The following is a 26,862-nucleotide window of genomic DNA, read 5'->3' as shown; positions in this document are numbered from 1 at the left end:
TTTCATTGTTTTGTTTTGTTTTGTTTTGTATAAGTGCCATTCATAAACAACTTTTAAACAGACCTAAGTTTGAGTCAAACCTGAAACATGAAAGCTGATACCATCTTACCCTGATGATGACTCATAGATTAATGTTGGAATGTCCATGATGTCCATCCAACCATTAGATTCCACAGCCCTGCAAATTTTTGGTAGTGTCATATTGCAGGAAGTATCGTAATTGATACCTGCGTATTTTTTTGCACAGAATTTGGGAAGAATGCCCAATAAATTCCATCTCATCAGGATGTATCACACATTCAAAATTTTGGTTTTTATGAGGTAAAATTTCCAAAAAATGAGAGACGTATTTTATTTAATTTGAACATGTCTCTGGGTTACTCACACCCCTGCTAGGTATACTTTAACCATTGTGGGGCGCAATGCCTGCCTTTATGGTCCCTACGTTTCAGAAATACACTCAGTCTTGTCGCGATACCACAATACGTAGCGTAGACTGAGGTATTTCTGGTAAGGATGGAGGAAAGAACTATCCGGAGGGAGGTGGTGGCAGCGAGAGATGATTTGAGGAAAAAACACTGATTTCCTTTGGATGAAAGAACAGATCACCCTTGAGAGAGAGTAAAATCGGGAGGAAGACGCAGGCGAAGCCACAGCTCCCTTCAGCAACGAATTTCAAAATGCTCTGCCCGAACTCCCTCGACCCCACCATGCGGCGTCTGCCGATCGCAAATCCTCTCTAGGACGCGTATGCGCTGATCATGGTGTGTATCAGCGAAAAAGACGGAGAGAAGCGTTGTTGAGTATCCTCCTAAATTCGGAAGATTTTATGGTGGATATTTGGAGACGAATACTTCTCCGACACCATATCATGGAAAAAAAAGCTTTTAAGTGTCAATCTTTTTCGAAATTTTTCCAATTACAGATGATTGTTGCCCCAAGAGACCCCAATTTTCGGCCAAAATATCTACTATTAAATTTTCTAAAAGATGTTCTGCCCCTGATATCCACTTTTTCGGGTTTTTCAGGAGCATCAGAATCCATTAGTATGTTTCAACACATTCTCATAGGTTCTGCACCCCCTCCTGTGCCATTATCAGGTGACTTGGAGGTACCCTAAACAGTGGATTTGTGGGGGCAGAAAATTTCCTAGAAATTAATATTTAGCAGAGGTGTGGGTGAAAAAAATTGAATCAAATATTTTCTGAAAATTTTACCCCCAAAAATCCAAAATTTTTAATTTGCGAAAAATAAAGATGTGATGGAACAGTTCGGACATCTTCCCCGAATTTAGCCCTGAATGTACACAGGAATCATTTAAAAAAATTCCCCGCAGTATGACATGACCAAAAATTTGCAGGGCTGTGTTTTCTATTACTGTTTTACTCTTATCAAAAAGTGAATGGGCCATCCGGTTACTTCAGGGGTTGAAATGGCCTTCCTGTTGTAATATATCAATAGCTAAAAAGTGAAACCACCTATTTTCGTGTACAACGTTGCAGACTTCCTGTCATTTATAATAATAACTGAAGCGGTTTTGATTTTTGTCTTGCACTTGTTAAAAACAATGAGGGCTGTTAAAATTAGAGGGCATTTGGACTAAATAATGAGAGGTTGCTCAAATGCGACTGCTCAAACTGTTTAGAGTGAAGATGTCAAATCAAAAAGATAAAAGAGGAAAAATAAGTAAAATGTAGCTACCTCTTTCAATTTTTATCCGCTCCATGTGTGGTAAGAGACTAAAAATGGAGCGGAGGCAGTAGTCATCTAGGTTTTCAATTGGTGCTTCAAAATTAGATTTGTAGTCAATTAGTGGGCTTCCGTTACTCACACTCTGTGAGGAAAAAAAAGTTAATAGCCAATTTATCAGAAAAAAAAAAAAATCTACCAATCGTAACTTGAAATTCACAAACGTAAAATTAAAAACTGTGATATAAATATTAATACGGTCAAAAAGAGAAGAGTAACTCAGCAACAGTCTCTGATTTTTTCCCTCTTTTAATGACACAAATGCCACTACATTTATAAATCTTACAGTCTGTCCAAAAATTCAAGGACTTCTCAATTCGGATACTGAGACATTTAGCAGGTAGTTTCACAGGTGCAGGCGCTCTCAGGTACACGAGTCCCCAACCCTTGCAGATGTCACTGAATGCTATCTTCGGAGCATGAGCAATTTTAAACAAGAGAGTTGAGTTCAGACTTGTTCAGACAGTCTCACATGAAAAGGAACCGTTTGGCAACAGGGTCTTGCAGGCTTGGTTCCACAGAAAAATCTAGGAATCATGACATAGCTAAAACAAAGACACAAACAGCATGGAGGATTGGGTTTTTCTGGGAAGGAGAATCCTTGGTTGAGGCTGCTGATATGCCCCGGGGCACTTGCTGTCTAAAACAGGGCCTTCCTTCTGTGTTGACAAGGATCACAAATTAAATGGTCTGATGCACTACGCGTTTACCGTTTAGTCCCGCACTGAGGAGAAAGGGTTGGTCAAAAGTTAAGCTTTAAGCCAGTCTCTCAAGATCAAGGTCGCTTGTGGCCAAACTGGCAACCCCTCACTTATGAGCTTGAAAACAACCAAAGTAGGTAAGTTTCTGATACAGTTTCAAGAAAAAGAAAAGGATTGAATAATAAGGGGATTTTTCCATCATACCTAAAAAAAAAATCATGATTTTGAATTAGAGAAAAGCCATAAAACAAAAAAAAGATTTTTATATTTTTTCAAAGCTCAATGCTGAAACTAAAACAGCCTAAGTCAAATCTTCTCAGAGAGTAGAAATATCGAGGAGAAAGAAGGAGCCTGCATTAGTATTGGCAGAAGTGTATGACCGTCCTTTTTTTTTCAGACACCCACTCTTCCATCTCTTGCGGAAAACAGCATGAGAGATCGAAACCATGTATTTTTTCCGAATTTAGCTAATTTTTTGTCAAAAATATGTCCACGGCTGGCTTTGCGTTGGATTTAGCAATTCTGTTGATGTATTGCGCTCCACTTTCTCCAAAAAACATTAGAGATCTTGACTTTGGGAATTTCAATTTTCTCCTACTTGGGACGATGTTTTTGACCATCTCGTCCGCTCTCTAGTCAGAAAATCAACCTGACTGAAAGAAAATTGAAATTGAAAATATCAAGATTTTTGACAATTCTGGGAAAAAGTGGAAACAATTACATGAATAGAAATGGAAATTCCGACGAAAAGCCAGCCCAGGACATATTTTAGCCAAAAAAATGGCTGAATTAAAAAACAAAGTACACGTTTTGATTTCCAATGTTACGAGGATCGTCCAGAAAGTAAGTCTACCTATTAATTATCTCCTAAACTAAGATAAAGAAAATCTGTAAAAAACGTTGAAAAGCCTCTAGTCTCAGCTTTTCAACGCGCTATAGATTTATAAATTTAGTTTGATAGAACACAAGAAAAGTGGATTTTTCTAAACCCACCTCCTCTCCGCACGGGTCCAAAATGTCAGGAAGCGGTCACCCCAAAAAAGTTGCTTAAGGATCGTTGAAAATTATGTGAAACATGAGGAAGAACATTTGTCAGCTTGGAAATTGCACGATTGACTGTGTTTACTTTAAAGTCAGTTGTATCCTAATGAAGTTAACGTAATTGTCAGCGTTATAACTCTCACTTACTGACTGAATTTGTTCATAGGCCTTCCTCCACATTATTCTGCCTGTTCTTGTGAAAATTTCGTCAAAGATGCATGATTTTGAAGAATATGCTGCTTTTAAAACATCTTCGCTGTGAATTATCCTGAATTTGAGCAGCCATGGTTATTTTTCTTGGTTAAAGGACGAATTATAGCAAGCAATTCACATACTGGAACAAAATTCAGCGACACAACTCCACTAGTTAAACAATTGTAGCATAAACTTTTCACAACGCTGCGGTCCAGACCCACTGATTATCGAGTAATCCTGCAATTTCCTAGCTGATTAATGCTCTCCCTCGAGTTTTACAAGATTTTCAACCATCTTTAAGCCACTTTTTTTGCAATAAGCAATAGATACAGCAGCTCACTTGTTGATGGCGCTCGGTGAAATTTGGGACCCGCAGGGAGAGGAGGCGGGTTCAGAAAAATCCACTTTTCTAGAGTTCTATCAAACCAAATTCAAAAATCTACAGCTTGATGAAAAGCTGAAAATAATGGCTTTTCAGTGCTTGTTACAGATTTTCTTTACTTACCTTGGTTTGGGAGATATTGAATTGGTGAACTTACTTCCTGGGCAACCCTCGTAATTTCCATTAGAAATGAAAAAGTGGGTGTCTGATTGGCTGAAAAAAAAGTGTGGGAAGATTGAGTGGTTACACACTTTTGCTAACCAATGAGGGCTCTCATTCCTTTTTGAAAATAATTCACTATTTACAAGCACAATGGGGTTGTTGCATGCATTTTTTTAAATTCAGTTTCTGGAAGTTGGTGGGGTGCTGATTGTTAAGGTATTTTTAGGTAGATTTCGAAGAAATATCTACCTATTGCAGACGGTACGACCTCGTAATTTTCCGGAATTTTCGCTTAAAGAGCATCGATCCTGAAGCCCTGAGTTGAAAAATGTGGGTCATAAAAAAGTTTATATATATATATATATATATATATATATATATATATAATATCTAACGAACCTTTGCGACCGCTTTTTCCGGAACTATCCGTACGATCAAAACGAAACTAAGCATGGTTCTTCACTGCTATGAGGTCTAGATCAAGTTTCCTTTTTCGTGAAAATCGGTCCACCCCTTATCCGGAAAATCTCAAGTCCAAAGGGGGATGATTTTTCAAACTCGTCCGATCCTAGTCGGCGATACGTCAAAAAACTCGTCTCGTCGTGGCCTTCAAAACAACCTATATTCACCTACCCTCTAAACCCACCCCTTATACGGAAAATCTCAAGTCCAAAGGGGGAGGATTGTTCAAACTCGTCCGATCTTAGTCGGTAATACGTCAAAAAACTCGTCTCGTCGTGGCCTTCAAAACAACCTATATTCACCTACCCTCTAAACCCACCCCTTAAACGGAAAATCTCAAGTCCAAAGGGGGAGGATTTTTCAAACTCGTCCGATCCTAGTCGGCGATACGTCAAAAAACTCGTCTCGTCGTGGCCTTCAAAACGACCTATATTCACCTACCCTCTAAACCCACCCCTTATACGGAAAATCTCAAGTCCAAAGGGGGAGGATTTTTCAAACTCGTCCTATCTTAGTCGGTAATACGTCAAAAAACTCGTCTCGTTGTGGCCTTCAAAACGACCTATATTCACCTACCCTCTAAAACCACTCCTTATCCGGAAAATCTCAAGTTCAAGGGGGACGATTTTCCGACCTGTCAGGCTCATTAGGCGCAACTGTTTTCATAGAAACGATTAGTCGAAATCTACCTTTCGTTTCCACTGTGGCTGGAAAGCGTTTTTTTAAAATATTTTCTGATGATTGGAACATGGAGAAAAAGCGTCGAAAGTTGAGAAACGGTTTGAAACGGGGTTCCTTCCCGCGCCTCGAAATCACGTGACTCTGACGTCACAACGCATGGCCACGGGTTTTTGCTTTCTAAACTGCGTGCTAATGTGAGTTTTTTAAAAAATCAGGAAAAATCGAGTTTTCCGACTAAACTAATTTTTTTTATCTTGATGGATACCTGAAGATAAGATGAATCAATTACAGACTGGGTTTTTGGCTCTTCACGACAATTTCTGGGTCGGAAAGTGAGTTGAAAATCGCTCCTTTCCCATTTTCTTCACGGACGGAGGAGCCGTTCGGCGGAGAGCGGAGGGCGATGCGTAGCAGCCGGCCCTGCTCGGGTTTCTCCGGCAGCGTCCGCTTATCATCGTAGCCAATTGAAGCTCGAGATGAACTGTACCTAACCTAACCTCCACTAGATAAACACGCGGTCAAGACATGGGTAACGGCGGCGAGGAGAAACTCCCGCGTAGTTTGACCAACTGTACTGCAGCCAATGAAAATCGTTATTTATAACTTGAATTTGATGGAACTTTGACAGGCTTTTTCGGGCTTAAGGACTTGATTTTTGACTTTTTGAACGATACCATCGTTTTTATCGCGAAAAGTTCTATGACTACATATTTTTTATTCTCAAATCCCTCACCCATGCAACTGATCAGTTTTGATTTTAATTTTATTTTTTTGGCGAGATCAAGTTTGGCTCTTGGTAAAAACTCACCGTGTTAGGATCAAGAGGCTCATCTTCTTCACTTGATTCATCTTGGGTATAAGGCTGGCAATGGGCAAAAGCTGCTAAAATGTACAATTTATTCCTTTTAAACTGGACAGATTTTGAATTCAATGCTCTGAGAACAAACAAAATTGAACACAAGTTTAGAGAGATGGAGGACCAAGATGGAGGCTACATAGATCTTGCAAAACAATGTGTCAGCAAGTTTTCTCTGAAACAACCCTCTGTGGGAATAATCTAGAGCATTTCACCAGTGTTTTAGTGTGGCACTACTTTCAGTGGCGCAAATCAGTGAAGCTTCTTTCTCTGTCCTTCCTTTCTCGCTAGATTAATATTGATAGCTTTTTTGTCCTTTGAATTTCACTGATTCAAAGTTCACAATCAATCAATCCGCGCTCTTGGCATTCTACTAACAGCTTCCATCCAAGAGTCCTTCGGTATGCTTTCTTCAAGTTCTGCTCTCTCTCTGTCAGATAAATGGCTTTTCAGGGCATTACTTTAAATATTCACCTCTCCCTCCTAGAATTTGAAAACTAATTATTGCCTTATAATTTGATTTATTTCTTAAATATTCATCATAAAGTTTCATTAAAATTATGTAGTACTGCTTCTTTCTTTACTTAAGAACAGTTAAAACAAAAAAACTTCCGTTGGTCCAGTAGCATTTAATTCAGTTCTTGATGGGTGATCTGACACATCTCCTCCTATTGACAAGAATAATAGTCACTAGTGCATTTTACATCTGTTAACCTAAACTGACCATTTGCGACATGGTATTCACAACATTGCCTAATTGCCGTCGGAATTCGCGTAGAGGCGGGGTTGCCAGTTTTCACGGAAACCGCCACCGCAATCACAAAAAAATAGATTACTTATTAAATCACGTTTAGCCTTATTCTGTAGTTGGAACTGTCTATTTATCGAATCGATAATTTCTTCTACTGCTTTTCTTTTACTTCTTACTTTTCTTCTTCTTACTTCTTTCACTTTCTTCTAAATCTTGTTACTGTTAGGCACCACTGCCGTTGCAGAGAGATAGAAGAAACCATCGATTCGATAAATAGACAGTTCTAACTACAGAATAAGGCTGAACGTGATTTAATAAGTAATACATTTTTTTTTGTGATTGCGGTGGCGGTTTCCACGAAAACTGGCAACACCGCCTCTACGCGAGTTCCGACGAAAATTAGGCAATGTTGTGAACACCATATCGCAAATGGTCAGTTTAGGTTAATAAATGTAGCTGGACGTGATTGAATGAGTACTACTTAAATTGTGATCGCAGCGTTGGTTTTCATTGAAAACCGGCAACACCGCCGCTACTTGAATTCCTAAAAATCATGTTAAAGTTTCAAAAAAGCGCAAAACATGAACTGTTTTTTCGAATTTTGTTTGGTCTAGGTGTTTTGCTTTAACTTGGAGTCACGAAACGTACCTGAACGAGCGTCAATATCGGGGGTCGGGCGTGTTGCCGAATTTTTAAATCGCTATAACTCGTGTTCCCTAAGTCTCTCAGAAAAGTATAACATATCAATGTATGCGGAATCGAACGAACAATAATTCCGACAGGTTTTAATTCAATCCCCACCAACCGCAAACACATTTTATGGCGGTAACGTAATTTTAAATAATTACGAAAATTAAAATAATGGCCAAAACGTGGCAACAGTAGAGTCAAATTAAAATTTTTTTGCATAGGTCGATAGAGCGTAATTTTTGGCGTTTTTTCATATAAATACAAGCTCTGTAATTGCATTTTTGCGAAAGTTATGGATGTTTGAAGGTTACGACTTTAAAAAATGGCAACGCTGTTTCCCTGGGGTTCCTGCAAAAACGGAGTTAGGGATAAGCCTCTCTCAACTAGTACTATCGGCTCACAAAGTTTCGTACATTCCGGGCTGGGTACATTTTTCGCCTGTATGAATAACCCTCTTTTTTTTGGCTTCGGCAATTTTCGCAAAACAGTCAACACAACACTCTAATCAAAATTTCGTTTAATTTTTGGATGCTTGCAAAGTTGCATTATTCTACAAGAGCTGAAAATCTGAACACCTTCGAACGAAAAAAAAAAAAAAAAACCTCTTAGCCTCTACAATTTGTAGGGCACCTTCACAATTTGGTTGCAACCCCGCGATTCACAGTACTTATTCATAATACATTAAGAAGGGTACATGAACTCACTTTATAGCATCATCAGTTGATTTGTAGGTGACAAAAGCAAAGGTGACTTTGTCGCACTCTTTGTGCCGATTGTTGAATCCTTTGCATGTGTGCTGGCTATGACAGATGACTATGTTTTCAACATCACCAAAATACATAAAACACGAATAAAGTTGTTCTTGTTTGGTCTAAAAAGCATTGAATACAAAAAAAACGTCTGTTAGAATCCTGACAGATATTATCAATTGTAACAGCGGAAAAGCAGTGACAAGATCGGGTCAACTGCTCCCAGTGAGTAATGACTGAAGCAACGATGATACCCACATGGTTCTCTAGGAGTTTGACATTTTCTAATTTTCTTTTTTGTCCCCCCCCCCCCCCATTATTTGTTAATTCAGTTGTCAGTGGGTAATGCCATGCGGCATCTTCTAATGGTCTTTCAGAAATTGTGTTTTTTGTCTCCAGCAGCATTCACTTAAGTCTATGGTTGGAAGGTATACTGTGCAATTGATGGATGAAAATCATTTCTTTCACTGAAAAAAACTTCAACACGTAACTTCATTTACAGAATGCAATACCTTGACTTCGGTACATATTAAAAATAGGAATCAATCTGTAAATAAGACAAGATGTTAAGGAGCTCCGCTGAAAAGAAACGCTCCAAGCTCATAACTTGAGAGCCATTGAAGATTTCGGCAAAAACTACAGATATTCTGAGAGTAAACGTAATACATCTCTAACATCTTATTGGTTGGCAAAATTGAACCATCTTTGATGTTACAGTGTTGCCAAACTTCCAACATGTTCTCTCCAACACGTTGAAGGAAGATGTTGCGGGTGACAGATGAGGCTGTCCAATACCAATTTCGGCATGTACGGTGGGATGTTATAACTTTTAAAATCCAGGGTTCGAAGAATACCTACAACCAACATGCACGAAGTTCTTGTTACAGCATGATGATGCCCGACCCCATTGCAGTCATCAAACTTCTGTCATCATTGAGCGATTGGATTTGGAGACCATTACTCATCCTTCATTATAGTCCTCACGTATTTCCTTAAGATTTTTGGGTTTTTTTGGTCCTGAATGGAGCCTTCATATCAAAGGCACTCAGTTCGATTCAAAAGCCAAAGTCGAAGCTGCAGCTTCCAAAAAGATTCAAAAACAATCCCATTAATTTATTTCGATGGGATTTCAACCACTTGTTGAAAGCTGGCAGATTTGCGTAGAAGTTCTCTTTTCAGCCGGGCCTCGTAGAGTAGTCTCGGTATGGAACGTCGTTGCGGACCAAACCTGAAACGCGCGCGCAACAAAAAATTCACGAGCGACACAAAAAATATGCGCTGCACAGGAAAATCTGAGTGCTTCGCGGAAAATGTCGTGCGCTGCGAGAAAGGAGGGGTATCAATAAGGGCCGATTTCGGCCCACTTCAAAAAATCATCTGAACCCATGTTTTAAGTGCTCTAGGGTAGGTGCATTCTGGCGCATAATGTTTTCGCGATTGGGCATCGTTTTCCTCTCAAAACAGCAGACTAAATTTTTCGACTGAAAAATGGTTTTAATTATATGACGAGCCCCAAAAAGCTTTGTTTCATGAATACGGGAGGTCCAATTACGTAATTTTTGGCGTAGTTTTCAATGGAACAGGCGAATATTGTCTAAACTCACTTTAAGAGGGTCATTCTGGACATTTTCAACGATTTTTGGGGTTTTTGGCAATTTTTCACCTGTAACTAGAAAATGGTTAATTATGCAACGAAACAATTGCAGATTCAAAAAGAGCGTAAAAAATCCGTCAGAAATCATTGGTTAGACATTTTCTCAGCTTAAACCGTCAACACAAAAAACAGCTCTAAACTTGAGAGAACCTAGAAAACTGCATTTTTCACGATTATTAGTCTTCATTAACACCCAGCACAATTTTGCCACATCACCAAAATTCAACAGATTAAAGTTACATGTCAGTACATGAAACACGCCAAAAATTACGGTGTGGAAAAATTGTGCTCATTGATAAAAATAGACTTTTGTTGAATAGTACCATCCTGAGTACCTTGAATAAAAGATGAAAATTCTCTAACTCTCCGGGAAGATTCGCCAATCATTCACGGGATACCTATATCCGGGTAATTTTTTGCGTACTTTCGATTGGAACGAGTGAAAATTGTGAAAAAACATGTTAAGTGGGCATTCAAAGAATTTTCAAGATTTTAGGGGTGGTTTTGGGGGTTTTTCTGTGGGGGGGGGTGGGGTTCGGGGTGTTGGGGCTTGGAAAAGCATTTTTTGTCTGTTAAATACACAAAATATAACAAATTCAGAAAGAACGCGAAAAATTCGATTGGATTTCGATACTTGAACTCTCTTCAGCTTTGGACTGTCTACCGAAAAACGGTCTCAAACTTGAGAAACGGGGAAAAACCGGCCTCTTCTCCAGCTCCCCAGTCATAATTTACATCACTAGCTTAACAAAAGGTTTTTACGTTTTTTTTCGTAAAACCCGTTCCAATGATTTTTTTTTTTTTTCTGTTTTTATTACTATTTTAAGTACTTTTACACAGAAAATACGTTTGTGGAATAAAACTCATTGAAAGACGGTGACCGTAGCAAGTTTTCAAAAGCTAGAGCCTTTACTAAAAATGCTATAATTTGAGGGTTCATAAAACATTTCTTCAAAAAGTGTTGAAATCGTAAAAAGGTGTTAAAATCGTAAAAAGGTGTTAAAATCGAAAAAAGATGTTAAAATCGTAACAGTTGTTAAAAATTTTAAAAAAAGTTTGTCAAAGTAAAAGAGCATAAACCACTAAGTTAGCAGTCGGTCACATAATTAAAAATAAAAATACAGTCACTGCCTGAGTTTTAGAAGATTAGTGATATTACAGGTGTGCAGGATAATTTTTATTCATTATTATTTTGACCTTACATCACGTCTTAAGGAGACGGCAAATTTTTCTAGCGGCCGAAGTACCACGAGTGCACCTCACTTCTCAGGTACTTCAGTCCATGACTTTTTCTTACAATTGAGCTGTTTCAAGATGAATGTCTTTTGGAGAGTTGCTGAGGTTGTGGTAGTACCCGGAATCTCTGAGATTGCCTTAGCTGCACTTTAGAAATGGTGCCTGTTGCTCCAATTATGTGCCGGGAACAACTCATGGTTTTCATCCCCCACTTCTTTGCGTTATCGATTGCCTGGTTCTTATATTGGTTCGCTTTTCGGCTTATTTCTGACGATGTTGTGGTCTGAGGGGATAGCAACGTGGATAATGATGCAGGTCTTCTCCTTATTTATTGTGAACAATATGTGCTTATTTTGAGCCATAGAATAACCCTGGAAGTTTGTTTTCACTTAGTTGTTACACCCTGTATACTGCTAAACGTTCTAACCTGTTAACTGACAAGGATGTAATTATGACTGGGGTGTGGAGACAAAGGCCTGGTTTTTCCGTTTCTCAGTTTGAGACCGGTTTTTCGGGTAGGACTGTCCAAGCTGAGAGAGGAGTGGTCAAGTATCGAATTCTACGAATTTTTTTGCGTTCTTTCTGAATTTGTTATTGTTTTTGTTGTATTACAAACAAAATATGCTCCCCAAGCCCCCTAAAAACCCCAAACCACCTCCACGGTGCGTTTTAAACAATTTTAATGCGGTCAACATACCACCCGCGATTTTTTTGCGGAAATGTCAACTAGAAGGCCTACTGATTGAGGAACAACAAACCGCGAAATCTGTGATGGGGCCGTTTTTGAGAAAATGCGATTTTTCGCTTTTTTGGCGGGAATTTCGGGTCAAGGCGCTGAAAAAGTCAAGTTAGGCTGTTTTTGTAGTTCGTAAATGCATATCCTATACATTTTGAGTCAATCAAGTGCCAGTAGATAGCTATTCGTGCATATTGCCCAAAATTCATATCCTTAAATCCACGACTTTTGGGTTTTTGGGGGGTTAGTCAAGGAGAAATCCGAAAAAAAGAGGGTTAACCCGGAACAAATTGCTTAACAAACTTTTCCTACGTAAACTTCTTCAGTAGGTCCTATTGAACAACATACCAAAAGTTTACCACGGTTCGCTCCCGGAACACCCCCCCCAAATTGCCTAAATTTCAAAATGGCGGCCATAATAAGGCCTCTGGGAGTTCGATTTTTTTAAAAATACGCATACAGTGTCATGTGAGGTGTCAATTCCTATGTAATTTTGGTCGTAGATTTCAAATATGAAGTCAAAAAAGTCCCTTGATCAAAAGGGGGTACCCCAAATCCAAGATGGCAGCCAATTTTGAAAGTCAAGAGGGTGGATTTTTAAAAAGTTCGCGTGATAAGGCAAGTGAGGTATCATTTCTTATGTAATTTTGGTCGTAGATTTCATTTATGAAGTCATAAAAGCCCTCAAGTCAAAGGGATTGCTCCAAATGCAAAGATGGCGGCCAGCTTTGAAAGGCAGGAGGGTGAAGTCCCTAGTATACTAGGGATGTCACGTAAACATTTCAAAAATTCACCTTCATATTTGAAATCTACGACCAAAATTACATAGGAATTTGACACCTCACATGACACTGTATGCGTATTTTTAAAAAAATCGAACTCCCAGAGGCCTTATTATGGCCGCCATTTTGAAATTTAGGCAATTTGGGGGGGTGTTCCGGGAGCGAACCGTGGTAAACTTTTGGTATGTTGTTCAATAGGACCTACTGAAGAAGTTTACGTAGGAAAAGTTTGTTAAGCAATTTGTTCCGGGTTAACCCTCTTTTTTTCGGATTTCTCCTTGACTAACCCCCCAAAAACCCAAAAGTCGTGGATTTAAGGATATGAATTTTGGGCAATATGCACGAATAGCTATCTACTGGCACTTGATTGACTCAAAATGTATAGGATATGCATTTACGAACTACAAAAACAGCCTAACTTGACTTTTTCAGCGCCTTGACCCGAAATTCCCGCCAAAAAAGCGAAAAATCGCATTTTCTCAAAAACGGCCCCATCACAGATTTCGCGGTTTGTTGTTCCTCAATCAGTAGGCCTTCTAGTTGACATTTCCGCAAAAAAATCGCGGGTGGTATGTTGACCGCATTAAAATTGTTTAAAACGCACCGTGCCTCCCCCCACCACAATAAAATCCCAAAAATCGTGAAAAATTCTCTGAATGGCCCACTTAACATGATTTTTCACAATTTTCACTCGTTCCAATCGAAAGTACGCAAAAAATTACCCGGATACAGGTATCCCGTGAATGATTGGCGAATCTTCCCGGAGAGTTAGAGAATTTTCATCTTTTATTCAAGGTACTCAGGATGGTACTATTCAACAAAAGTCTATTTTTATCAATGAGCACAATTTTTCCACACCGTAATTTTTGGCGTGTTTCATGTACTGACATGTAACTTTAATCTGTTGAATTTTGGTGATGTGGCAAAATTGTGCTGGGTGTTAATGAAGACTAATAATCGTGAAAAATGCAGTTTTCTAGGTTTTCTCAAGTTTAGAGCTGTTTTTTGTGTTGACGGTTTAAGCTGAGAAAATGTCTAACCAATGATTTCTGACGGATTTTTTACGCTCTTTTTGAATCTGCAATGAGTCAGTTAAGCTCGGGAGGGATTTGCCTGCAAATAGTCGGACCTTACAGTTTTCGGTACGAGAAGAACGATGCGCATGTTAAAATTTCACGAAAAAATGTCTCCGCGGAGATATGACGCTTCCTTTTTGGGGGTCCTTGAAAACGTGTTTGAACCGACCGCCGTGAATCTCCGCATCTCCGCGTCATAGACGGGAAGATGGCGGCGACGAAGCCAACCTGCTTACTACCGCCACGCTACCGTTTTTGACATCACGATTTCTCGTTTGAGGTTAAGTAAGTTCTGTGTGAATGTTTCATATTCTACATACACCTGTATCTCATTCTGATTGAAAAGCTTAGAGAATTAAGAACAATGGATATGAATCTCAAACAAAGTAACCGACATAACCTCCAATTGACCAACAAAAACCTACCGCCAACGCGTCGCCGCCGTGTATTCTTCCACTACGCATTCCGCTGCCATATTGATCGTGACGTGTACATGCGGAACCTACGAGCGCGCAGTTCAAACGCCGTTTTAGGCCACCCTAATTTTTGGCACTTTCGAATAAACTTTTCTCCCGTTAGCAGTCATCAAAAAAATTTGGGGGAAAAAATCTAAGCTTCGGTCACTTACTACTTTCGAATGACACAATAAAAAAAACATGACTTAACTGACTCATTGTTTTGTTGCATAATTAACCGTTTTCTAGTTACAGGTGAAAAATTGCCAAAAACCCCAAAAATCGTTGAAAATGTCCAGAATGACCCACTAATGATGAATTTAGACAATATTCAATTGTTCCATTGAAAAGTACGCAAAAAATTACGTGAATGGACCTCCCGTATTCATGAAACAAAGCTTTTTTGGGCTTGTCATAAAATTGAAACCATTTTTCAGTCGAAAAATTGAGTCTGCTGTTTTGAGAGGAAAACGATGCCCAATCGCAAAAATATTATGCGCCAGAATGCACCTACCCTAGAGCACTTAAAATATGGGTTCAGATGATTTTTGGAAGTGGGGCCAAAATCGGCCCTTATCGATACCCCTCCTTTCCATACTTTAACGATTACGCGTTGTGCGCAAGAAATTACGGGAATATCTTCAAATACTACCGACGCACTTTCGATGGATCGAACTTCTGCGCGAAGTGCGTGAAGCACAACATTTTTACGTCTTCCTTTTCTTCGTCAGGAAACCGTTGGAGGGGAATAATGGCGTGGTTGCCAAGACTTTCAAAATTCGGGCTTGCCGAGAGTTGCGATCTGCTGATAGGAGACAATTTGATGTTGTTAATCTTGTGATGGTTGTGAATTCAGATTCAAGAGGGGTCGAAAAGCGTGATCTCGAAAAAATTGGGTGAGTGAAACACAATTGTATGCTTTTCAGATATAGTCTTGGCAACAGTGCAGCTATTCCCCTCCAACGGTTTTCTGATTTAAAAAAAAAAAAAAAAGATTGTGCGTTCCCCGGAGAGAAGTGAATAGTTGTGCGTCGCGAAGAATTTCGATCTATCGAAGTTCGGCGCGCGACGCAGCATTTGAGGTTAGGTTCAAATATCGAAATTTCTCGTAGCACACAACATTCTCGGTAAAGCACTGAAATAGTGAAATATTCAACATTTCCTGGGTGACATTAGAGATTTAACTGTGCCGCACTTATTTTCTGTGTTGTGCGTGCGTTTTAGGTTTGGTCCGCAACGCCGTTCCATAGTCTCGGGTCCGCAATTAATCGGGGAAGGGGGGGGGGGCTCGGTAAAAACACTGCAGAAATTGAAAAATGGAAGTTCGCGAATCAGTTCATCTTTGGTGTCGCTCAGAAAAGATGGTACTTAGATGTCATGAGATTACAGTACTCTATTGAAGTGTCCCACTTTGAGGCAAAATTGAATTTTTTAGCTCTGACCCTCCAAACCCATTCGGTTTCACTTGAAAAAAATTTTGTCCAGTTTAAGGACCTTTTGATAATTTCAACCCTTACCGACTTTCGCTCAAAGAGCACGGTTCGTTTGAACCAAAGTTGAATGAAAAGTCGATGCACTCATGATTTCTCTTCAGAATCTTGAAGTATGATGTAAATACATTACTTTAAGACCAAAACGAAAATATTCTGTCGAGCTCTCGGAAAATAAGACCGATTTAAAGATTTTTAGCCCTGAATCGGCTGAAAATTGCTGATTACAGAGCAATTATCCAATAATTATGGCTGTACTTTTTGTTTTTTGAAGTTGTGAGGGCATCGAGGGTAGAAAGAGACCTTTTTCTTCCTTCACCCCCCCGTCCCTCGCTCCCCCCGCCCCCTTCCATGAAAAACCATTTACACCCATGCATATGCATGCGCTCAAATTGATATGCATGTCTTGCTAGTTTGAGTCGGTAGATTGGACCCAAAGTAGAATACCAATGACCAAACTCGAAAATCGCACAATCGCTTATTGCAACGTTGCAGATTTCCCTCTATTATTTTTTACGGCCGAGAATTTTGCAGAATTTCAAGGAAAACTTCATTCGTTTTTTTTACAATGACATTAAAATTCAGTGGAAGTAATTCTCTCAAATCTTTCCTATGGTTCGTCTATAAATAAAGAAAGTAGAAAAATATGCGAGCAGAAACTCTGAAACGTCACAATAAAGATGCGTTTAATATTTGAGTTTACCTTTCAATATTCTTTAAAATGTATTAAAAAATACAGCAGGATTAATTGGAATATTTGAAGAAAAAATAGTCTTTTTCACGAAAATAGAGGGTTAGTTATGCCTATTGAAAGCATTTGAATACAAAATATGGCAAAGCATAAACCATGTTAGAATGGCAGAAAAGCAATTTAGCAATCAAGCAAAAAATCTACTGTGAATGGAAGCATATAAGCAAACAATGAATATGGCACAACAAAGCAGCATAAATCATATAAAAATCGCATAAAATCATTTAAGGATGGAATTATAAAAATAATTACGCATACTAGTATAATTTTTTAAGTAAAGATGATTATACCCACGAGATTACAGATGCAGTGAATTGTACTCGCAAACTGCGCGTAGCAATTGAGTTAAGTAGTTAGGGTTTGTTTCTGCTACTTTGTATTTCAGCCATGTGGCTTTAAAATCTTGATGGACACTCTCAGGGGCTTGCTCACTATAAAAGCCGAGACCCTGTTGTTTCTGTTCATAGTATTCAAATGCTTTCAATATAACTAACCTTCTATTTTTGTGAAAAAGACTATTTTTTCTTCAAATATTCCAATCAATCCTGCTGTATTTTTAATACATTTTAAAGAATATTGAAAGGTAAACTCAAATATTAAACGCATCTTTATTGTGACGTTTCAGAGTTTCTGCTCGCATATTTTTCTACTTTCTTCATTTATAGACGAACCATAGGAAAGATTTGAGAGAATTACTTCCACTGAATTTTAATGTCGTTGTAAAAAAAACGAATGAAGTTTTCCTTGAAATTCTGCAAAATTCTCGGCCGTAAAAAATAATAGAGGGAAATCTGCAACGTTGCAATAAGCGATTATGCAATTTTCGAGTTTGGTCATTGGTATTCTACTTTGGGTCCAATCCACCGACTCAAACTAGCAAGACATGCATATCAATTTGAGCGCATGCATATGCATGGGTATAAATGGTTTTTCATGGAAGGGGGGGGCGGGGGGGGGTGAAGGAAGAAAAAGGCCTTTTCCTATCCTCAATGCCCCCACAACTTCAAAAAACAAAGAGTACAGCCATAAGTATTGGATAATTGCTCTGTAATCAGCAATTTTCAGCCGATTCGGGGCTAGAAACCTTTAAATCGGCCTTATTTTCCGAGAGGTCGACAGAATATTTTCGTTTTGGTCTTAAAGCAATGTATTTACATCATACTTCAAGGTTCTGAGGAGAAATCATGAGTGCATCGACTCTTCATTTAACTTTGGTTCAAACGAACCGTGGGAGGTCTTAATCCTATTAATTACTTTTCATTTACTTGAGGGACAAATGAAAAAAAATGACTTACGCCACAGGGGACATTCTTGATGTATAATTTCCTCAAGGGTACTCCATCAATTGTGTTGTCATCATAGTTAACTTCATTTTTATTTCTAGTTCGGTCCTCTGAAATGATAAAAGGTAACAGCAGTGAATGAAGAGTTGGAATAATGGGACAAACGTGTCTCAATTGCACAGAAAATTTTAGGAAAACACAATCTTAAACGCTCATTGAACATAGAAAATTATTGAGGGTAAATGGGTACTTGAAGTGGTTTAGCGGAATCATGAGTACCTACATGCAGCAAAGCATCGGAGGTTCAGAAAACTCTTAGCCTTCACATTGCTTAAGACTGCGCATTTCACAATTTCGCACTACCCTGTGATTCGCCTACGCTACCCTGTACGGCAGCAGTCAACGTAAAAACGTTGAGTAGACACGTATGAAGTTCCAGTTTCATCTGCCAGGCAGCAGCACATCACGGCATGGTCGAAAAGCTAACTTTTTCTTGATGAATATACTCAACATTTAAGAGGAACTGACATTCTTTTATCAAATAGGTATATTCGACATAAAAGCTCAAGTGATTAATACGTCTCTTCCAAACAGCACTTTCCTGCAGCCTTAATTGTAAGATTCTGTACTGGCCAGGGTTTGTAGGAGTGAGCTCTTTTGAGATCTGAATCCGATCAGAATTTAAGATGTATTGGTAAGAATCAAGAGTTTAGTTGGAGTTAGTAGGTGTGAACTATCTTCCTTCAATCCTACCTTGTGTTGAACCTGTATGCTGTGACTCGCTTTGATAGATGCGCATTGAAAGGGCTTGTGTTAAGTAGCAGATGATCAACTAGTGTTGTTTACTCAAAGTTGAACATTCCTAAGTCTTCCTTGCCTACTTAGCTCTGCAGAGGACCATGTTCCGCAATGAAACTTAAGTGGCGAGAGCTTGAGGGTGTTGAGCGACATTGGGAGCTCTTTTCGCATTTTGAAAAAGCGGAGCATAATATTTTAAAACTGTGCAGGTACATGTAAAAACTCATCTGATAATACTTGAAATTTTTGTTGGCAAGATAGCCGAAGAGTGCTATTCTGACAAGTTATCCAACAAGGAGAGTAAAAGTCCAAATGAATGACAGGAATGACCTCACCTCTTGGAGACTCTGACCAAACACCTATCCTTAGGAGGCCAAAACTTCCGCGCAATGCAGCCATAGAATCGAAATTACTGAATTGAAGAAATAAGAAATAATATAAAGACGGAGTGCTCGTATTATACAGGTCTCCAGTGTTCCCAGGTGCTCCTATCTTGAAAGGTCCGTACGCTCTCCGGATGGGCTCGTGTGATGTTTACTTTTTGCAGGCAAAGACCCCCTACGATGTGCAGGCAAGATGGCTGCGTCGCGCGACGGGAACTCAGGGCAGTTCGAGCTTCGAGCACTCTCTTCCCAATACCTACTCTAACCCATCCTATCGTCCGCCGCCTCCCTACCCCACCCAGCTCTCCCATCCATTTCCGTTTCCTGCGCATCTACCACTTTTTGGATTGTTATGTACTTTTGAAGGTTTAAGTTATCAAAAGTAGAAATGTGCACAGATATTGTTTTAGCAAATTTTTCAAGAAATGTGCTAAGTGCCTCGTATTTACCTATTAACAGGAAGTTTCCAGAAGTTGTACCATTGTGCCACAAAAAGAAATTGATAAATTTGTGCGAATGTTTAGTTAAAGTTTTAGCTTGATGGTTCATCTTTACATGGAAATATTTTTGGTACAATTATAATTTCCACAATGAAAGTCTGGCAACACAGCTAACTTAGCAAAATCCCTCATATTTCTTAGGAATTAAGTCAGATGTGAGGGTAAGATTTATCCCCCCCCCCCTCCTCCTCTCAACTAGTTCCCCCAATGCGCACAGAATGTACTAATAAGCAGCATAAAGCAGAGGGAAAGATACAGGTATAATTAATAGATAGGTATTCACAACATGGATGATTTCAAAATTTGACATCTGAAGCATGTTTGAGATAATATTAAGCACCGATAGTATTCTCCGGAGTTAGAGTCCCTTTATACCCAGAGTTACGACAACTCACTTTTGGTTGGGCCAGGATTGGGCTGAAAGTGGCCTAAAAAAAAATCCAATTCTGATTGGTTCTCGCTCGTGGAGGCCGAAACGAGTGCACCAAGATGGCGGTACCTCGAATGTGAACAAGAATAATGAAAACATTACCTAATTGTGGTTCATCAAGAGTAAATTATTATTTCCATCGATCCAAAATGAAAATAGATTAAGAAATGATTCACAAACCAATCTCATTTTCTTTTTAATTGATCAATTTGTTGATGTTGTTGTTTTTGTGTGACAGACATCGCAGGATTCCTGATCCTTATCCCTCAATATCGTTCATTTGGGTGCACTCGTTTCGGCCTCCATGGCCAGCCAAGGCCGGCTGCCAGTCAGCTGATAATCGAGTTGTCGTAACTCTGGGTATAAAGGGACTCTACGTCACACAGGAGTCTCGGAATTCGGGACATGGAAAATGCTTAAAAGTGGCGCCAGCTCTCCCTCGTACATTACGACTCTATGTACTCTATTCTAATCAACGGTAATCAACGGTACTCCCTAGAGTACCTATATTGAGAGAGTATGGCCACTGGGTCCCATGGAGAGGCTTAGGACCCAAAAATGGCGGTGCTTTGTTTTGGTTTTTGATGATGGGAGGGGGGTCATTGCCAACTTTTGACGGTTATCACCAACCGCACTTGCTGCCAACCTTACTACATCTAAAATCATTTTTCTCAAAAATTGCACACGATTAGCCTTAAAAATATGTAAAAAAGTCGCAATAGTGCATTTGGGTAAAGTTCTCGTTACGATAAGCAAAGACAACTACATTTTGAATCATTTTGCATTACATTAACTTTATGGCGTCCGCCATTTTTGGGTCCTAAGGGCTCCATTCAGCCTAAGATGGCTAAGCCAATCAGAGGTGGTAACTCCAGTGGCCATACTCTCTCTTAATATAGGTACTCTAGTACTCCCTACGCAGTTCGGTACTCGGGCTTCTTAATTTAAACTTATTTAGAAGAACATACGATGCCTGTAATCAATCACAAACACTACAAACACATTTTGAATGAAATTTACTTTGCCGAGATGGTTTCCGGAGTTCACGCTGCATTCATGAAATGTACTTTTTTTTAAATAGCGCGCCAGTCTATGTACTTTTCTACGTCACAGCCAATCTTCAAGATGGCTGTCTTTCCACCACCTTTTCTCTATGCAGCTATGCAGCTGGCTGGGACCATCTGGGACCAAGGCGGATAAAGAATGGTGGTCGCATTTCGTACCCTCTGGACGTCACACGGTATCGGGTACATCGGGTACATGGGCTGGCCGAGGCCGGGGGGGCCGACTCAACCTCGGATTGCACGGCAAAACCCGAACCCTCTTGACGTCACAACGCTTCAAGATGGCAGCCAAAATCGAAATGCGACCACCATTCTTTATCCGCCTTGATCTGGGGACTGCGAGCGATCCCGAACTCTCTCAAATCCTGACTCAATATGGTGATCAAATACTCTTATTTTCTGTTCGTGATTCTAGCTTTTGCAAGCCGTAACACATGCAGTGCTATTGTTATTAAGAAGTTTCCATTTCTGATGCCAAATATTCATCCGTTCATCGTGAGTATTTCTCTTCTCTTTTTGTTGTAAGTCGGTGTGAGTTGTGAGTGGGCATTTAAAGGAAGAATCTTTCTCTCTTTACAATCAGTGTATACATATTGTTTAATTCAACAACAATTCAGCTTTACCTCATGTTTCCTTTAAATTCCTTGACAATCAGACTCAGTTCTCTGTATGTCACAACTGTATCTAAATTCAGCTATGATGAATGGAAATTCAAATCGAGTGAGCGTCATCGGATGTTGCTAAAGTTGTTGTGCATGGCATTTCCCATTGTGAAAGAACCTAACTTCGCATCATCGATTTAGTATGGGGAAATTTTCTCCTAATTTTGGTTTCATTTTCATTGCAAGAACTGTGTACTTAGATCAGGTTACTGAAGTCGTATGAATGGCTGAAAACAGTCGCACAATCCTAGAGGTGTTGTCAGATAAGTTGGCATTTGTTTACTTTTGGTTTGCAAGCGCATACGACATATTTAAGCCTCTGCACAGACCGTCGTTTGCTATTATTCACCTTAAAAACATCCGCTTATGATGGTATATTTCTAAAACTATTCATCAGTTATGATCTGTGTTTGATATGTGGTTGTGATTTCTGTGTGGTTGAAAATTGAAGTGTTGCAAGGTTTAAAGAAGTAAAAAACTTATTTAAGCTCATGTTCTTGCTTCTGCAAGAGTCAGAGGTTTTCATGTGGATAGTAATGACGCACAAATGCTTCAGAGATAAGTGGAGTTGGCGCATGCCCCTATCTAGCCATTGGATTGACTGAGGCAAATTATAATCTCGCAGATGGAATGAAACAACAGTCATCACCTTCCCCGACTTTGCCTGTGGGGACTGATGAATTTTGGATGTTTCGTGGCGCTTGATGAAAATTTTTGTCTCTATGATGTTCAGCGTGTTTCCTCAAGCGAGAGTTAGGTGAAGTGTGTTTTTCTTTTCTTCAAAAGACTGCTAGTCCATGGCTGAGCATTGACCGAATGTTTAAATGTAATGCAAAAAGTAATGTAATGTTTAATCGGAATGCATTCTGGGGCTCAGGTGACACATAAGTTGAGGCAATGCTGTAACTTGCAATGAGATTGAAGTTCATTCATGTGGACATAACTCAAAAATCTATGTAGCCCATAGTATGAGATGAGGTGCAAGGTCCTCATCTCTCAGTTGGTGTAGAGGATTGGCAATGTTCCTTCTCTCCGCAACCAGTTGTACAAAGAAACAAAGTTCCCCTCCCTGCGCTTCAGGTTACTGATAAGTGTATATTGCAGTCAGAGAACACAGTATTTTTCTTGCAGCGCCCAAACAATACATTTTCCTCATTTGACGGCTGATGAGAGTTCATGATGTGAGCGACTGCACAGCATAATCGACCAGATTATTCAGGACATCACCACACTTCTCCAGAACTCTTGTTGTTTATAAGATTAATGGGCTCCATTAATTAAAGTGTAACATTGTTGTGGAAAAGCACGTCGATAATAATCAGTCGAAGCATCATTAATTATCTAGAACAACGGCTTCTCCGGAAACTCGCTGGATTTTCATCAGGTTAGGTCTAAAAGGATTTTCAAGAAGTAAACTTCATCTTCCAGGGTGCGAAATTGGAAAAAACTTACGTACAGGAAGAATAAGAAAATGCAGTTCAAGAGAAGTGATTCGGAAAGTGGATCATAAGTTTTGCTGTGTGGTCAAAGAGAGTAGCAATCACGACCGATTTTTTGAAATGGAGTTTCCTAAAAATTTCACGTATCTGATTTAAAACTCTCTAGTTCTGAGACAAAAAAATTGTTTTATTTGTATATAACATCGGATACACATGAGAAAATAGTACGTTAGGGTGTAGCTTATTTTTGAGTTTTGCGAAAATCAAGTTGGTCAACCCCTAAAAAGTTTCTATGTAGTCTCTAAATGAACCCCCTAAAAGGAAAAAAATTTAAAAAAATTTTAACCCGTGCCTCAAAGGGCCTAAAGGGCCTAAACCCAAAATTCAAAAATTTTGGCAAGCGACATATCAATTCTGAAGGAAAATTGCAAGTTACGGTCCTTAGGGCGGAAATTTCGTCCGTTTTGGCGTATCTTGAAGCGTAAGTTCACAAACGGCCCAATGACGACGTGAGGCTAGGGGCGCGCCGCGGCCGCCGGCCGCTGAGCGCGCGCGCGGGGCAGGGTTGCGCATCGCCGCATTACACCGGCGTAGAGGAACGGACGGTAGGGTGGGAGGGGGATATCCGGTGGAAAAGCATCCACATTTTCAATCCATAATGAAAATGCATTATACTTTTTCAATATAGATGAGGAAATATGAGCCATACAAGGAAGTGATGAAAAGAGTGACAAATACATAAGTAGTTTGTACGATTAGGAGCGTAAGTGGGGAAACTTTGCCGTAACTACAGAACAGCCCTGAAAATCTCTGGGAAATAAAAACTGCTATTGTCAACATACCTGTTGATCATCAAAACAGAAAATTCTCACCTACCGGAGGTACCGGAAACCACTGGTATTTGACTAATTAAAAAGATATGTGCGATGTTGTCGAAAAGTAAACCTTTTACGCGATCAAATGCGATTAGTGTAAATTTAATTGGAAAAGTTGAAGAAAAATTTGATGAAAGAAAATTGCCCTAAATTCGGGAAGTGCTCCAAGTGTTTTTGTACCATGTGAAGTGTTTGCACATGAATGTCAACAGCAGTGCGTGGAAAACCTCTGATCTGGTAATTCCAATATGGAATGAAAAATGTAGAATCCCTGATAGTGTCCATGTTAACCCTCCTTTTCACTAGAGCATTTGACAAGGCATCAATGGGAAAGTTTTATTCGAGTGGTTCAATCTGGCTTACCCACTTACATTTTCTGGTATTACAATCCCACCACCACAGCCCCCCCCCCCCACCACAATTACTTGCTGTAATCAAAAATGTAATATTAGCTGATCGAAAAAATATGGTTAACGTCAAGAATTGACCTCCGCTCGCTGATCCCGTAGGCAAAGCCTTAGACCACTCGGCTACTGGGGAAGATTTGAAATATGGTGCCTAATGTGTCATTTATCCTCGTGGGCGAGGCCAAGCAATCAACATCAGCTGTAAGTTGGCGGTAGTAATGCATCTCATCCAGGTTTTCGCTGAAGAATAAAAAATGCTTTATCCTCTTCATTTTCCATGATATCTAGAGCATTACATAAAGCAGTGTCGAATAACACGTCGATTTTTGCCGTAAAATCAGCTCCAAATTCTCTTGAACCAGCGATCGACGACTAGCATTTTTTGATACGCACCTCCACTCCTCTTAAAAATGTTGTTCCCGCCACAGCGGATCCACCAGGTATTTGGAAACTCGGAAGTTTCCCCCGCAATACGCACGCGGACAACACGCGTTGCACCGCGACGTATAGTCTCTCTCCGCGGCGTTTGTTCCTAGCGAGCTTCGCCCGACCGCCGCCTGAGGGCGCTCCGCGCACCACGCTGCTTGCGATCAGCTGACCGACCGGCCTGTATGTAGGTCACTAGCAAGGTAGATTTACACAGGTATGGACAGAACTTAACAACTGGCCTCTGATTGGCTCTCCAGCGGCCCCTTAACGTCAGCCATTTTGTATGTTTTGATTATTTTGATTTATTATGTTCGGTTTATCGTTTGTCAAAATTTTGTGGGATTTTTTGCACAATTTTGGTTATACGATATTAATTTTAGCGTTTAAACGCACAAACGTTTGAATGTTAATTTGATTGTAATTTAATTGAAAAACGGGCCCCTTAACCTACGTCACGAGGTCATGTGACACGTACTGAGGCTCATGGGAAATTTTCAACTTTTCCATACCTGTGTAAATCTACCTTGGGTCACTAGTGCTGGTCTGTTTTGTCACGTCCTGCTTGTACGTCGAAGCTGCTTGGAGTTTAGCTGTTCCGCATCCTGAGGATTTCTTTATTAGCATTCTGATTCTTTCGCTTTCTTATTAGCACTTTCTTCCTTTATTAGCTGTACTGCACGGTAAGCCGCATTTTTCTTTTGTCACTACCGCCTCCTTTGCCACCACATGTGGAGACCTCGGCCTTGGAGCCCACCGCTGTTCACCGCCGCATAGCACCGCCGCATGGCCTCATCTTCCCAAACGAAAAGGGTTTTGGGAAGATGATCGGCTGAGCGCCACCACGTTTAGGTTCGGGGGGATTCAGTTTTCGGAGAGAGAGGTGACCGCCTATATACAGTCCACTCATATTTTTTAGCTCAGCCCTGACGCTACATTTTGGTCACCTCAGCCCTATAGGACGCTCCATTTTGGTCCTCGGGCCGGAGAAGGACAGCATTTTGGTCCCTCGGCCTTTGATCAGGACAGCATTTTGATCATCGGCATTAATTTTAAGGCAGCATTCCTTTTCCATTGAGCATGTTAAGCCATCATTTTGAGTTCCATCGTGTCTGAGTTTCACCTCTTAGAAGGCTGCACCTTCTTCGAGGCCACGTTCCCCCGCAGCTCAGCACGGCCTCAGATGACCTCAGTCGTACATGTGTGAGGTTAAAGTTGATTTTATTACCTAGGATATTACTAATCTTCTTCAAGATTAACGAGTTCACCCGCATTCTAGTAAAAATCAGCTCACCGCAACCGCAAACCGCATTTTTAGTTCTCTCAATTTGGCTCAATGTATAACCTCACTGTCTCTGCACATGGCTGTGAGCAGCTTGTGAGAATTTTTTTGTCATTGTGGGTGCTTTTAGCTCTCTCACCCTCTACTTTCTCACCTGCTTATGCAGCGCTAGGATAATTTTCATCATTCATTGCAGTGAGGTCAGTTATTTTATGCTCAATTCTCGATTCGCCTCCTCTCCGAACGTTCCTCTCCGAACCTAAAATATCTCCGCATATCATCGTAACTTACCAGTTATCATTTTGTAGTGAGTGCTATCATTAGTATACTTGCTTATCCTGTGTGCTTGTTTTGCATTTTGGGTGTGCTTAAGCTTAGTATTTTCAACTTGGGCATCCCTTATCAGTGCACATAGTATTTCATTGTTTTGCTCTGCATGGACTAACATTCCATAGAGTTACACCGCACGCATTAGTTCCTCAGCTCGCCGCAGTGTTTTTGAAGTGCGCCACTGTCTCTTGTTTGGTTTTCTATGCACTTTTTCCTCAAGCTATCAGTATTTTAGCAATCTTAGTGTACATTTTCTTAGCTCAAGCGCTCCGTTATCTCAATTTCATTTGGTTTGTCGCACCTGATCAGAACCATGGCAACGTTAGATGTGGAGCTAGAGCAAAGGTTGCAAGCAAATATTGCTGAAGGGCAATGTGTTTTACG

At 40.0% G+C, this 26,862-nt stretch overlaps 2 protein-coding genes across 5 annotated transcripts in view; one reads left to right on the top strand and one right to left on the bottom strand.

Annotated features, from left to right (window-relative positions):
- LOC109041973 (putative RNA-binding protein EEED8.10) overlaps positions 1 to 19,215 on the bottom strand; it is a 55,541-nt gene extending 36,326 nt beyond the window's left edge. For 2 of the 4 annotated variants that reach the window (XM_019058503.2, XM_019058502.2), the window contains exons 1-5: positions 19,016 to 19,215; positions 17,895 to 17,992; positions 8,375 to 8,541; positions 6,182 to 6,308; positions 1,702 to 1,834 (exon numbers count right to left, since the gene is read on the bottom strand). In XM_019058503.2, coding sequence (XP_018914048.2) covers positions 1,702 to 1,834; positions 6,182 to 6,308; positions 8,375 to 8,541; positions 17,895 to 17,992; positions 19,016 to 19,079 — 589 coding nt within the window. In that variant the 5' untranslated portion in view covers positions 19,080 to 19,215. Of the gene's footprint in view, positions 1 to 1,701; positions 1,835 to 6,181; positions 6,309 to 8,374; positions 8,542 to 17,894; positions 17,993 to 18,635; positions 18,926 to 19,015 lie in introns of those variants that run through there. The other 2 variants (XM_019058501.2, XM_019058504.2) reach the window with 2 other exon arrangements.
- Positions 19,216 to 21,352: 2,137 nt separating this feature from the next.
- Positions 21,353 to 26,862, top strand: part of Phm (Peptidylglycine-alpha-hydroxylating monooxygenase) — a 100,236-nt gene continuing 94,726 nt past the window's right edge. Inside the window, exon 1 of the mRNA XM_072300545.1 lies at positions 21,353 to 21,552. Coding sequence (XP_072156646.1) covers positions 21,433 to 21,552 — 120 coding nt within the window. The 5' untranslated portion in view covers positions 21,353 to 21,432. The remainder of the gene's footprint in view (positions 21,553 to 26,862) is intronic.

This window comes from Bemisia tabaci, chromosome 1 (assembly GCF_918797505.1).
Source record: "Bemisia tabaci chromosome 1, PGI_BMITA_v3".
Classification (NCBI taxonomy): Eukaryota; Metazoa; Arthropoda; class Insecta; order Hemiptera; family Aleyrodidae; genus Bemisia; species Bemisia tabaci.
This window is presented reverse-complemented; position numbering and strand designations above follow the sequence as displayed.